This window comes from Schistocerca serialis, chromosome 2 (genome assembly GCF_023864345.2).
Source record: "Schistocerca serialis cubense isolate TAMUIC-IGC-003099 chromosome 2, iqSchSeri2.2, whole genome shotgun sequence".
NCBI lineage: Eukaryota > Metazoa > Arthropoda > Insecta > Orthoptera > Acrididae > Schistocerca > Schistocerca serialis.
Window position 1 is genome coordinate 818,087,979 of NC_064639.1, and position 15,207 is coordinate 818,103,185.

Consider the following 15,207-nt stretch of genomic DNA (forward strand, 5'->3'; position numbering starts at 1 on the left):
ATGAGGGAGTGATTCTCAGTTGCAGATGTTGAAAGGATGGAACCCACATCTGGCCATTGAGATTTAGGTTTTCCGTGAGTTCCCTAAATTGGTTCAGGTAAATGCCAGAATGTTTCCTTTGAAAGGGTACATCAGATTTCCATCCCCATCCTTCCCTAATCAGAGCTTGTGCTCTGCCTGTAATGACCTCGTTTTTGACAGGATGTTAGACACTAATCTCCTCCTCTTTGAAAGTGGAAGACCTATAAATAAATGAAGAATGTTGTGAAATTTTGTTGTAAGAAGATTATTTAAAAGGCAACATTCTCACTACCATGTGAGACTGCAGAATGTTACAAGAAAAACATCTCAGGTCATCTGCAGTGAACGAGAATCAAGGATACTCGCAATTCGGCAATTTTAGTATTAGTATGTTAATTAATTTTAGTATTAATTAATTAATTTTAGTATGAGGATAAGTCAGTTATTATCCACAAAGTAGTTATAAAATTTTATTGTAATCAAATGGGAAACTTACAAGAACATCATTTTTTGACATAGTCCCCTTGCATTTCAATGCACTTGGTCCATCGCTGTACAAGCTTCGTGATGCCCTCATAAAAGAAGGCTCTTGGTTGAGCTGTGAGCGAGGAATGCACTGCTTCTTTCACTGCTTCGTCCAAGGCAAATTGACAGCCCCTTAATGTCTGTTTGAGTGGACCAAACAAATGATAGTCTGATGGGGCAAGATCAGGACTATGTGGAGGATGATCCAGTACTTCAAATTTGAGTTTCTGGAGCATTTCAGCAGTGTGGGCAGCAGTATGCGGACAGGCATTATTGTGCAACACCTTTTGACAGCAATCCTAGGCATTTGCTTCGAATTGCAGGCTTTAGCCTGGCAGTAAGGACCTCACTGTAATGTACACCATTTATTGTTGTGCCCTTTTCCCCGAAATGTTCCAGTACTGGACCTTGTGTGTCTCAAAAAACCGTAAGTATCAGTTTTTTTGCGGACAGTCGGGTCTTGAACTTTTTATTGCACAGCGAATTTGGGTGTTTCCATTCCATACTCTGCTGTTTACTCTCCGGCTTGTAATGATGGATCCATGTTTCATCACCAGTAACGATCCTGTCTAAGAAGTTGTCCCCTTCTTTACCATAGTGATCCAAATGTTTTTTGCTGATGTCCAAGTGTGTTTGTTTATGTAACTGTGTGAGTTGTTTTGGGACCCATGTTGCACAAAGTTTATGAAATCCAAGTCTGTTGTGGATGATTTCGTAGGCGGAACCGTGACTAATTTGCAGACGATGTGTCACTTCGTCACTGTTTAATCATTTGTCTAAGAGAATCATTTCATGTGAACGCTTAATGGTTTCTTCATTTGTGGTGGTAAACGGACGTCCAGCTCCTCCATCGTGCGTAACACTTGTGTGACCATTTTGGAATTTTTCAATCCATTTGTAGACACTCAGTTGTGGCAAAACACTGTTCCCGTACTGTACCAAAAGTCTTCAATGAATTTTGGCCCCTGATATGCCTTCTGACCACAAAAAATGTATCACTGAATGGTGCTCTTCTTTGGTGCAAATAGACAGCGGAGCACCCGTGATTAACAGCATGGCAGTGATAACGAAACTAACCTAGCAGCTTGAAAATTGCAAAGATGTAAGAACAAATAAACAAAGCATGTGTCATCAATGTAAAATGACAGTATTATCAAAATAAATAAAAATATAACTAAATTGTGGATAATAATTGACTTACCCTCATATTAATATGTTAATTTTCTGCTCTCAAACTTTTTCTTATCACTTGCAAGTATATTAATAGAATTAGAGTACAGTGGAATTTGTGAGCTGAAATTTACAGATAATTCACATAATGTATGCAAGCAGGAACATTTCAAGGTACTTGATTATTTTGGTGATTCTATTGTTGATAGCAGCATGGTACTGTACGTCTCCTTTTTCTAAATCTGTGTTATTCAGAATAATGTTATGAGTGTTGTTATACTCATCTAATTTATTACACATTGTTTACTGAAATATTTCAGAAAAAATTGATAATATTGTTACTGGGCAGAAATTTCCTATGTCACCAGCTGCCCTTTTGTGGAGAGGTCCAGCTTCTGCATATTTGTCTGCTGGGAGAGCAACTCTCATCAAATAATTATTTTATTATTTGTCAGTGTTGGAGTGCAATATTATGACAACCTGCCCTTATTTATTTTTGTTGGAACTTCATCTCAGCCCATATATTTAAAATTTTCAAGATGGGATACTGGTACATGAATAAATTTAAGTTCTACTAATCTGTGTTGCACTATGTGGGTCAATCCATATGAAGTGGTTCAATAAAAATTAAATTGGTTGCTTGACCATTTTTAAATATTTTAATTTTTTTATATGTGGTTATCCTATAATTGAGAAGTTCAAAACAGTTTTTAAAAAAATTTTACATTTTACCTTTGCTGAATGGCGGCCATTTTCGTTTGTAAGCGCGCGGCGATGTTTCAGTTAGCAAAAATATGAATATCTCTGCACTGGGTTAAGTTACAACATTGTAATTGACATGATTGTTTTTAGAAAAGTGTCCTCTACAACATTGTCTATTGCACAAAATACCCTAAATTCAAAAATTACCTCCAAAGTTTGGTATCCAAATTTTCAGAAATTCACTTTTTAGGCCCAAAAATAACAAACAAGGAGTGATTTATGAGTGTCTATTTTTTTCCTATACTTAGATATCATACACTACTAGCCTCATATAGAGCAAGAACACTTACAAATGTTTCCTTAAATTTTTATGAATTTTTGAAATTTGAAAATTTTCATTTTTTCAAAGTTTGGGGTTAGTTACTCAGGTGGGACTGAATATAAAAATATGATTTTTGCAAAGTTTGTACATCTATATGATAGCAATGTACTGTAAAAATTTCAACATTGATATGTGACTGTGAACAAAGATATGAATTTTTGAAAATGAGGAGATAATTCACATTACTCTGCAACTGATCTTATGGCTGTTGCCTATTCATGTGTGATATTGGCGGGATATAATCAATTATTATTGAAGTAAGATACTGAATTATACACAAAAAGTGGAAACATCACTGAAATTAACATGTTACAATTTAGGTTATGAGTAGATAAGTCATCTGTTTTATTTGAAATTATAATTTTCTCTTGAATTATTCACAGATCTGTCTGAAGTTTGTAACAGTTTGCCATTCAGTTCCCAATTTAGGGTTTAAATGGGAATTTTTCTCACCACCTACTTCACTGTTGACAATCCACCACACAGATTTTGATTTGTTTATGCCATTGTGTAAATGAATTTACATTTACCATTTATTTGCATGTTTAACAACACTGTCAGATATTTTCCTGCATTTGTTTACATACATGAGAAGCTCTGCGTCATGGTTGTTCTTTACTTCCATGTGCAATTTTCTTTCGAATGTTAGAGATCTTGATGCCTGTAGTTATACAAAAGTTTGTTGTACTTAGTTTGTCAACTACTTTGATGAAAGGGAAACATCTCATTAATCCTGATACAAAAGCATTGTAATTAGTGCTTACTGAATGTTGATTGCTGAATAATGGGGAAGTTTCATTCTGTTTTGAGACAAATATATTCACGTTTAGGTGATTTAATGGCTCCAATGGCTCTGAGCACTATGGGACTTAACATCTGAGGTCATCAGTTTCCTAGAACTTACAAGGGAACCTCCCCATCGCACCCCCCTCAGATTTAGTTATAAGTTGGCACAGTGGATAGGCCTTGATAAACTGAACACAGATCAGTTGAGAAAACAGGAAGAAGTTGTGTGGAACTGTGAAAAAATAAGCAAAATATACAAACTGAGTAGTCCATGGGTCACATAGATAACATCATGGAGAGCGGGAGCTCAGGAGCGCCGTGGTCCCGTGGTAGCGTGAGCAGCTGCAGAACGAGAGGTCCTTAGTTCAAGTCTTGCCTCGAGTGAAAATTTTACTTTCTTTATTTTTGCATAGTTATTATCTGTCCGTTCGTTCATTGACGTCTCTGTTCACTGTAATAAGTTTAGTGTCTGTGTTTTGCGACCACATCGCAATACCGTGCGATTAGTAGACGAATGGATGTGCCTCTCCAATGGGAACCGAAAACATTTGATCGCAGGGTCATAGGTCAACTGATTCCTCCACAGGAAAACACATCTGATATATTCTATACGACACTGGTGACGGCATGTGCGTCACATGACAGGAATATGTTGTCGACCCACCTAACTTGTACACTTGTCGAATGGGTAAAAAGATTCTTCTATCTTGCCCGATTTAGGTTTTCTTATGGATGTGATAATCACTCCCAAAAAAGTGATGAAAACATAAGAGTTTGTCACATAAACTGAAAATAAAAGATCAAACTTTTCACTCGATGGAAGATTTGAACCAAGGACCTTTCGTTCCACAGCTGCTCACATTACCACGAAACCACGGCGTTCGTACGTTGTCAGCGTCCTTGATGTTACCTATCTTCCCATGAACTTCTCAGTTTGTATATTTTGCTTATTTTTTCACAGTTCCGCACAACTTCTTCCTGTTTTCTCAATTGATCTGTGTTCAGTTTTTCAAGGCCTATCCACTGTGACAACTTATAACTAAATCTGAGGGGGGGTGTGATGGGGAGGTTCCCTTGTTAGAACTACTTAAACCTAACTAACCTAAGGACATCACACACATCCATGCCCGAGGCAGGATTCGAACCTGCGACCGCAGCGGTCGCGCAGTTCCAGACTGAAGCGCCTAGAACCGCTCGGCCACACCGGCCAGCACGTGATTTAATGTCTTGACCATTTTCACTGTCTAGATTTTATATAATTTGTCACTGAGAAAAAATGACTGAATGTTCATATATTCACCAATCTAAAATTAACTTTTCTGTAGCAGCATAATTAAAACTGCTTAGAATATTACCTGTACATGTTGCAGTAGATGCTGTTATCATGGTATATGCACTAAAGTTTAGTATTAGGCTAGTTGTAGATAATGAGGCCTTCAGGAAAATGCCAAATTTGTTATCAGCTCTTATACCTTCGTAGAAGTAAGCACAAATAATGACATCTTTATGCAGGGTTTCTGTCTGCGAGCTACTCAGCAAGGTTCCAGATTATTGTGGAAATGTGCATGTGACTGAATAGCAGGGGTACAATGTATGCTAATAACTAGCATATGATATATGCTAATAATTAATAGGTCATATTCCAAAAGTTCTTTGCAGCAGCATTCAGGTTATAATTCCTCATTTAAGCAGTTAAAAGTTTTAATATTTATCATCTAATTTTTCTCAGGTTTGTTCTCAATTATGGTCTGACGTCAGCTGTAATTATCACATTTTACATTGTCAAAAATGAAAGGTGCAAATGTGTTTCTCAGCAACATGGTGAAGTAGATTACTCTGTTATGTGTCTGATTGATTACTTTTCAGAGTGATGAGCCTGGCATTAATCCAGTGATCAAAGTATGGAATTTGGACAAAACAGACAAGCAGGGCCATCCAACATGTGTGCGAATTTCTCGTGCAATACCAAACAACAAGCCAGAAAATGTTACTGCACTGTGCGTTCATGAAAATTTGAATTTGATGGCTGTTGGCTTCAATGATGGATCTGTAATACTTTACAGAGGTAAATACTGTGAGATATATTTTTTCTTATAATAAGGAAACAATGAGTATGTGATTAGAGAAAATTTAAGTATGGTTAGAGAATATTGTGTGATTATTCTAGTTTATTATCTTTTGCCACAGACATTCTATAAATAATTGGCAAGTTTTTATTATTATTATTATTATTATTTTATTACTTTTCCTCCAGCTGTAACTTTTTCTGCCAAAACACAGTCATCATCTTGAGTTTTCCTTATCATTAAATTTCAAGTAGCACTATGTCTTATCTGGTGTTAATTCTGAAATGTTATATTTTCATTATTAACTGTCTGTGTTGTTTCATCTCTTGAACATAAGGCAAGCAATAATACAATTAAAACTATTAACTAATGTCAGGACTTAGTATAGTCACGAAATGCTTTATACAGCAGGACAGCGATCTGCTATTCAGAATCATATACATTGTATGATACACTATAGTACAATTTATGCGAAGTGGTTACAGGTAGTAACAGAGTTCAACTGATAACAGTGAGCCTCGATCATGCTGTGAAAGACAATTGGGATTAAACAGATCAAGTGATAACTCTTCTAGGTCTGTCACCCACTTTCCTGTCTGGTGGTAATAGCACATACCTCCTTCTTTCATATGCACTTCATCATCGGACTGATTGACAGTACATTACAACATTACAAGCACATTTTCCATGTTCATTGTCAATATGCTTAATAATTTGTGTTGGGACTGTCGTAGATCATCCTGACTACACAATTGCTCCAATATCACTCTCTCTGGGCAACTCGCTGTAATTCGCCAATTTACACCACTGTCTCACATGCTTCTGAGTACTAACAAATTATTGTGTGTGGACACCAGCAAACACAATGCCTGTACTCTTTTATATTTATTATTACTCATTGATTTATAGCTACAGAATTATTCAGCTGTCTATAATAACAATAGTCACTTTCAGGTCATGTTATCATGTTTATACAGGCCATAGTTTAACACCTATATGTTAATTATATTCAGTATCACTTGCATCGATAGGTCATAACTTTAAAAAATTCTAAGTGTCAGATCAAGTGTGCACGGCATCCAGCCAGTCACATTTGACAAACTAGTTTATTGCTTGTACTTGACAGCTGCTCAGCTGGTACATTCGAAATCATTCTAGTGGGAAATTTCTATCGATAGAACTATGAGTACTGAAGTGTTCCATGTTGTGTATGCCAGTTAGATTGTAAAAAAGTTTTCAGCCACATTTGTTTGTTGATTCTTGTGTTTGCCTTAATTTGTATGGCAATCCACTGGCAGAATGCCTTCACCAGTGCAGCTTCTTCTATACTAGCTGAAATGTCATTCTAGAAAAAACAGTTTCTATGAAATGTTGTCCACTTGCTCTTCTTAAGAGATGTCTATTATTGTATCTTGTGTTTACATTTCAGAACACTTCAAGTACAGATCATTTACAGTCTTTTATGTGGACTAAGATTGTCTTTACACATCCACCAATACACTTGTACATCTAGTTACTGGATGTGGACTTAATTTTATTGTGATGTTATCGCTATTGTCACGATCTTCTAGATAAGCGAGTGTCAGTTGTCGTTAACTACCAGTCGTGTATGTAGTGAAGTTTGTAAGCCTTGTGATTGAGAACAGGTCACTGTGGAATACACACGGGACATCACTACCTCAACTTACATAGGAAACTATAGTTGCAGAGGACATGAATGTAGAAGCTAAGTGGAAATGCTAGTAATAACTAGCAAAAAACTTAATACTGTGTGATCAGATTTATTGGATATGTAATGTGCAGTGTACATTGTGTAAGACTGTTTAAAAAATTCTAGCTGTATTTGAAAACAAATTTGAGAACAACCTAAATATATGCTAAAATCCCATATTGACTAGGTCTGCTAGATCACCCTAGTGCAGCGTGGTGGCAGAAACAGTACAGATCTTGGAAAAAGCACACATTGTAATATTTTTTTATTGAGTCTTCTGCTCTTTTTATATGTCAGTGACAGATTGCAAGCAGTCCATTAAGTAAGACTGTTTAAAAAATTCTAGAAACAGTATTTAAAATAAGAATTGAGAAGAATATCTTCAACCATACATTCACCTTATAAAACTAGTTTGCTCTAAAGTACTCAAATTGCTTTCATTCATGCATTTCCCCTGCACAAAAGAATGTCATGGAATCATATTGGATGGAATACGCTGCATGACACCACAGTTCTCACTGACGCATATCGTCAACTGTATTTATTGGCACGTAAATCCAGCTGAATGGAGTGTAACCATGTGTGGAAGTGAAACATGGATGATAAATAGTTTAGACAAGAAGAGAATAGAAGCTTTCGAAATGTGGTGCTACAGAAGAATGCTGAAGATTAGATGGGTAGATCACATAACTAATTGAATAGAATTGGGGAGAAGAGAAATTTGTGGCACAAGTTGACTAGAAGAAGGAATCGGTTGGTAGGGCGTATTCTGAGGCATCAAGGGATCACCAATTTAGTATTGGAGGGCAGTATGGAGGGTAAAAATCACAGAGGGAGACCAAGAGATGAATACACTGAACAGATTCAGAAGGATGTAGGTTGCAGTAGGTACTGGGAGATGAAGAACCTTGTACAGGATAGAGTAGCATGTAGAGCTGCATCAAACCAGTCTCTGGACTGAAGACAACAACAACAACAAATCCATCTGCCGATTCTTCCCCATCTTTCTCAATTATGACGTTGTGTAACCAGCATATACATTCATGCATAGTGTCAACATTATCAGGCTTATCAATTTCAACACTTTTTTTGCAGCAGTTACCATTTACTGGTAATTATTCCAGACACATTCTATCACTTGTTGAGTCTTTGAGTGACACCTGTTGGAAGTAGTTTGTGTTGGTCCAAGTGGGAGTGGTCTTATCAGGTAAGTCTTCAATTCAGTTGCCTCACGACTGACTGGCCTCCAGCTGTGTTGAATGGGAGTCCGCTGCAGTGAGTGACCTTCATCAGTTGGCCATAGTCTTACAACCATAAGGACAACCTGTTAGATGAATATGGCCCCAGTGGACATAGAGGCTAAGAACACTGGACATTTCACAGCCCAGAAATTCTGGGTCGACAAAGAAAATCTCACCAAATTCAGCGACCTTTTAGAATCAGTGCTGTTAGAATAGAATATGCGAGTGAAAGGCAAGAAGATGTCTATCATTGGTGAGACTTTCTCTCAACAACCATCTTCCTGCTTGAGTTGTTTGTACTAAACTGCAAAGGCACACTGTTTGTGTGACACATAAGGAAAGGAATCAAGCTTAAAAGTGACTTCTGTAGTGGATTTCTAACAGGATCTGCCGTCCGTATGGCAGACTCTGGCTATATAAACAGAGAAGCATTTTTTGCGTGGGTGAACTAATATATTTTTTTTTTTTTGGGGGGGGGGGGGGGGAAATTAAAGCCAATGGGACCTGGAGTTAATAGCCACACTGATGCAATATTGATCATTGTTCTTGATTGTCATATTGAACATGAGTTTTGACTCAATGCCTTTCAACTCCAACCTTACGACAAGGCAGTTTTCAAGCCCATGAACACATTCTATAAGCAGTGTGCCATCAGTGAGTGTTCAGCCATCCACACTAGCTGTCAGTGAAAATGCACTTTGGGTCTCTCTTGAAAGAAGGCTGGAGATATTATGCCACAGTCCTAAATGCTATAGGAGTTTCCAGAGGGACAGGAATCTTTCCTTGAGATTGACTGGCAATTTTTTGAGTGAAGTTGATTTCTGGAACAGCAGTAATGACTAACTTCATCAGCCAACTTCATCACATGCAGTAAGAAGCATACCGGTACTGTTGCCTAAGAACATGAGCTGAAGCAGGGCAGAAATATTTGCAGTTCATAAAAGAATACAAAACATTGAGATTGAGAAAGGATTGTCTTTTTCTCCTAAGTCTTCTGAAGTGAAAAAGAGCCTTGATTGAACAAATCTGGATCCAGATGTGTGTGGATTTTGTGACAGGTCCTCAGTTGAACACAATAGCAGTCGATTTTGGGTATGGATTATATGCAAAAAACATGGACAGGAAAAGAAAAAAAACTTAGTTTTTGTTAAATATGCTTAATATTCACTTCATCACAAGCAGGAGACTCTTGATAGTCACTTTACCCAGTGGTTTGGGATGATGTGGATGATGCAATACTAGAGTTGGAGTCACCAACAATGGCGGCTGAATTTAGGATCGTTTTGCGCACCTATGCCACACATTCTCAGACATCCAATGAGCGTTCAGTAGTGTTCTGAGTGCTGTGTTGGGAATGTGTTTGTATTAAACATGATAGAGTGTTATTTACTCAATTTTTGTTCAATTTGTTGTGAGTCATCATGGCTGATGGTGCTGGTAAGCAACAAATTCTATGCAAGCAAGTGAGACACTTAATTTGTATAAAGCACAAAGCACATGTCTGTGCATACCACAACTCTCACCTGGAATCGACAACAATGAAGTCCCTGTCCGTTTCTCGACCTGCACGAACCACCATCCTTTGTGGAGCCAATTACAGTCGGAGGCAACTTTAGTGTATGGAGTATAGACTGGGATGTCTATAGATCTGCTGTGGGGGGGTGTTTACAAACAAACAGTCATGTAAAATACTTTTGAAGGCATTTTCTGAAGACTGGCTTGAGCAGCTAGCTTGGTAGACCTCCTGCAATGGAAATATCTTGGAACTTGTAGCTACAAATAGGCCGGACATTATCAACAGTGTCAGTATAGAAATGGGAATTTGCAGTCATGATGTCATAATCAGTCAAGAGAGCTAGGAGAGTGTTTCTGCTAGGTAGAGCAGATAAGCAGTTGTTAGCATCTCACATAGTGAGCTGACTTCACTTAGTGCAAGTGAGATGGGTGTAGAAGAATTATGGGTAAAGTTTAAGCTGATTGTAAATTGTGGTCTGGAGAGTTATGTGCCTAGTAAGTGGATAAAGGATGGAAAAACCCGCAATGGTTTGATAACGAAATTTAGAAGATGCTGAGGAAGCAGAGGCTGTTTCACTCTCGATTTGAAAGAGAACACACAAATGATGGTAAGCAAAGGTTAGTAAGATTCGTGCATCTGTGAAAAGATCTATGCATGAAGCATACAACTACCACTGTCACACCTTAGCAAAAGACCTGTCAGAGAACCCAAGAAAATTATGGTCCTATGTAAAATCAATAAGTGGGTCTAAGGCTTCCATTCGGTCCCTTGTTGGCCAGTCTGGTGTGGCAGTTGAAGACAGCAAAACAAAAACCAAAGTTTTAAATTTCACATTCAAGGAATCATTCACACAAGAGAACCGTGCAAACGTACTGTCATTTGACCTTCCGACAGACTCCCATTGGACGACATTGTAATAAGCATCCCTGGCGTAGAGAAACAACTGAAAGATGGTAGGCCTGAATGGTATCCCAGTTAGGTTTTACAAAGAGTACTCTACGGCATTGGCCCCTTACCAAACCTGCATTTATCATGAGTCTTTTGGCGAGCACAAAGTCCCAAGTGACTGGAAAAAAGTGCAGGTAATTCCAGTATATAAGAAAGGACCTGCAAAATTACAGACCAATATCCTTAATTTTGGTTTGGTGCAGAATCCTTGAACATATTCTCAGTTCAAATATATTAAACTTTCTTGAGACTGAATAGCTTATTTCTGAGAATATGGCTTTAGAAACCATAACGTGTGCAGAACTCAGCTTGCCCTTTTCTCATATGATAAATTGTGAACTATGGATGAAGGGCAGCAGGCAGATTCCATATTTTTGACATGGTGCTCCATTGCAGGCTGTTAATGAAGGTTCAAGCTTATGGAATAAATTCACAGGTATGTGAGTGTTCCAAGACTTCGTAAGTAATAGAAGCCGGTCACGGTGGCTGAACGGTTCTAGGTGCTTCAGTCCGGAACCACGCGACTGCTACGGTTGCAGGTTCGAATCCTGCCTTGGGCATGGATGTGTGTGATGTCCTTAGGTTAGTTAGGTTTAAGTAGTTCTAAGTTCTAGGGGACTGATGACCTCAGATGTTAAGTCCCATAGTGCTCAGAGCCATTTGAAGTAACACAACCCAGTATGTTTTCCTTGATGACGAGTGTTCATCAGAGACAAGGGTATCGTCAGGAGTGCCACAGGGGAGTGTGATAAGACTTTGTTATTCTCTATATACATAAATGATTTGGCAGACATGTGTGCAGCAATCTGTGGTTGTTTGCTACTGATGCTGTGGAGTACGGTAAGGTGTTGAAGTTATGTGTGTGCAAGAAGATACAAGACAACTTAGACAAAATTTCTAGTTGGTGTGATGAATGGCAGCTAGCTGTAAATGTGGAAAAATATGAGCTAATGCAGATTAGTAGGAAGAACAAACCTGTAATGTTCGGATACGGTATTACTAGTGTCCTGCTTGATGCAGTTAAATTATTTAAATATCTGGGTGTAATGTTGCTAAGCGATATGAAATGGAACGAGGATATGAGAACTGTGACAGGGAATGTGAATGGTCGACTTCAGTTTATTGGGAGAATTTTAGGAAAGAGTGGTTCATCTGTAAAATAGACTGCATTTAGGACACTAGTGTGACCTGTTCTTGAGTGCTGCTCAAGTGTTTGGGATCCATACCAGGTCAGGTGGAAGCACAACAATGAAGCAATTCAGAGGCGGGCTGTTAGATGTGTTACTGGTACATTCAGACACACACGTAAGTGTTACAGAGATGCTTCAGGAAATCAAATGGGAATCCCTGGAGGGAAGGCGACATTCTTTTCGAGAAGGGCTATTGAGAAAATATAGAGAAAGAGCATTTAAAGCCAACTGCCACAGATTATACTGCTGCCAATACACATTGCGCTTAAGGACCATGAAGATAAGATACGAAAAATTAGGGCTCATACAGAGGCATACAGACAGTCGTTTTTCCCTCACTCTGTTTGCAAGTGGAACAGAAAAGGAAATGACTAATATTGGTGCAGGGTACCCTCTGCCACACACCGAATGATAGCTTGCAGAGTATCTGTGTAGATGTAGTTGTAGATGTGAGTGAAGTGCAAAGACCAGAATTTTTATTTGTTTGCTGTGTAAATATAATTAAGAGCTTCATTCAGTTTGTGTACAGAGGAGACAATTGGTGTTTTTGAAACTATGCCGTATAGTGTCCTTTGTAAATGCATCGTAAAATCAAAAGTACATGAAAGACTCTATAATTTTAAACACTTGCTTCTTCTGTACAGCTTCCGTATTGGATGTGAGTTTTTTGGCTTTACTTTTGCTTTCCTCAGACGTACAACAACTTTTACTGTGTGCTTACATAACTTTGGTAAATAATTTATTTTTTTGTCTGTTTTATAATCCTTATTTTCCAAGCTGCTGAAATTGTTACTTAATTTAATTTAGTGTATCGTCTGCCACCTTGTTCTTAAATAAATCCACACAATTGATCTTCCTGATTTCCTTCCTGTCGAGCCTGTCACTTTCTAACTTGGTATTTGTTTTTACTCTGCATCATATGAGTCTCTGATGACTTGCAATTCAGAAATTTTTTAAGACTATTATATCCTATACAGTTTCTTTAATGTTTAATAAAATTCTAACAATTTAATTCTTAGTTCGGTTTTGTCTTTTCTGAGTTCATTTTTTGTTTATCTTCTTGATTATTGTGTTAAGAATAAATTTATTAAATGATGACTAACTGAAACCCTCAGCTGCCGACAGGTGTTGTTGATATACCTCGATGTGGACAGCTGAAAATGTGTGCCCCGACCAGGACTCGAACCCGGAATCTCCTGCTTACATGGCAGACGCTCTATCTATCCGAGCCACCGAGGACACAGATGAATAGCGTGACTGCAGGGACTTATCCCTTGCACACTTCCCGTGAGACTCACATTCCCAACTGTCCACAATTCTACATATGTAATGTACCTTGTAGACTCTTATGGGAATTGCCAAAGCGTGCGCGAGTAATGAGTGAATGGGCAGATGTCTACAAGGTACATTACATATGTAGAATTGTGGACAGTTGGGAATGTGAGTCTCACGGGAAGCGTGCAAGGGATAAGTCCCTGCAGTCGCGCTATTCATCTGTGTCCTCGGTGTCTCAGATAGATAGAGCGTCTGCCATGTAAGCAGGAGATCCCGGGTTTGAGTCCCGGTCGGGGCACACATTTTCAGCTGTCCACATTGAGGTACATCAACAACACCTGTCGGCAGCTGAGGGTTTCAGTTAGTCATCATTTATTCCAGGAAAAGCTGCACGGTCATCAGCAGCATTATGTACTTTCGAGAACAGTTACTGTCTTCATATATATAGTAAATTTATTGTTAATCTCTGCAAATTTTATTAATGTATTGCCTCTTTATCATATCTAGAGTCTTTCTACTTAAGAATCATTCTTTAGTTTTCTTCTATTTTTACATTATAAACCCTAGTTATCATCTTGTAGTGGAGTTTTCTGTCATTTATCAGAGTCGGTGTGTCGTAATAGCGATTGTCTACAACCTCTTTGGGATGTGAGCATGTTAGTAGATAGGTCTCAATGTTTCCCTGTTTGTTGTGTATGTGTCAACTATGCCATGGCTGTGTTTGTCATCACGTCTGCCATAATGACCAACTGCCACTGATATAACCTGCCAGTCCTCTATTGTAGCCAAGTTTATATGTTGATAAATGGGAGTGTTTATTAATGACTGCAGGAGTTTTTTTGTCAGAGACAACTGAACATACAAACTATCTAGTTACTGTAACTGCAGTTATTAGAACCCTCAAATGGAATGTAGAACTCTGATATAATGGGATATGAATAGCTCTTCCTGCGAAAGTTAACTTCCAATAACTAAGTCTGCCACCTGACGTATATACAAGTCTAAGAGTTCATCTTAGAAGTCTGTATTTACCAACTTATCTTCCAAGATGACTTCCTTCAGGACCACTGTACTGGCAGCAATACTGCCCATTGACTTCTGTAGACAGTATCTGATTCTCTTACTAGCTTGAACTCCTACAGTTGACTAATTGTGTCCCAGTGAAACTGGTTATTTTGTTACACAGATGAGTACACTTAGACTGCATGATTGGCTGCCGGTCAGGTTGATGAGCAGCTTGCTCATTAGGTCTCCTCATAATGTGATGTCTTCCGGTTGCTGATTGGCATCTGCGGAAGGCATGGAAAAGTAGTTCCAAAGACCATAGTGTCCTCTTGAGGCAGCCTTGCCTGTCAGCCTTCCCAAATTGCTGCTCCTGCAACCGGTAACACTTGGCTGTGCAGAGGGATGTCATCCGATGGGTGCCGAAGGGCATAATACTATGAAATTAACCGTAAACAATTGATCTAAAATATTACGTCCCTGCTCAGAACAAGATGGAACGCTGCTTCATGCGAGAATGTAAATAAGCGGAGCAGAGGTGAATGGGAAATCACTCTAGCAGTGTTGTGGGCTGCAAATGGAGAAATACACTGGTCTAAGCAACTTTGACAAAGGGCAAATTGTCATGACCCAGCACCTGAGAACAAGTGTCTCAGAAATTGCAGTTGCAGA

General features: G+C 38.5%; 1 protein-coding gene across 1 annotated transcript in view; it reads left to right on the forward strand.

The window, feature by feature from the left end:
• LOC126458065 (vacuolar protein sorting-associated protein 11 homolog) overlaps positions 1–15,207 on the forward strand; it is a 177,810-nt gene that overhangs the window by 46,286 nt on the left and 116,317 nt on the right. Inside the window, exon 4 of the mRNA XM_050094866.1 lies at positions 5,453–5,651. Coding sequence (XP_049950823.1) covers positions 5,453–5,651 — 199 coding nt within the window. The remainder of the gene's footprint in view (positions 1–5,452; positions 5,652–15,207) is intronic.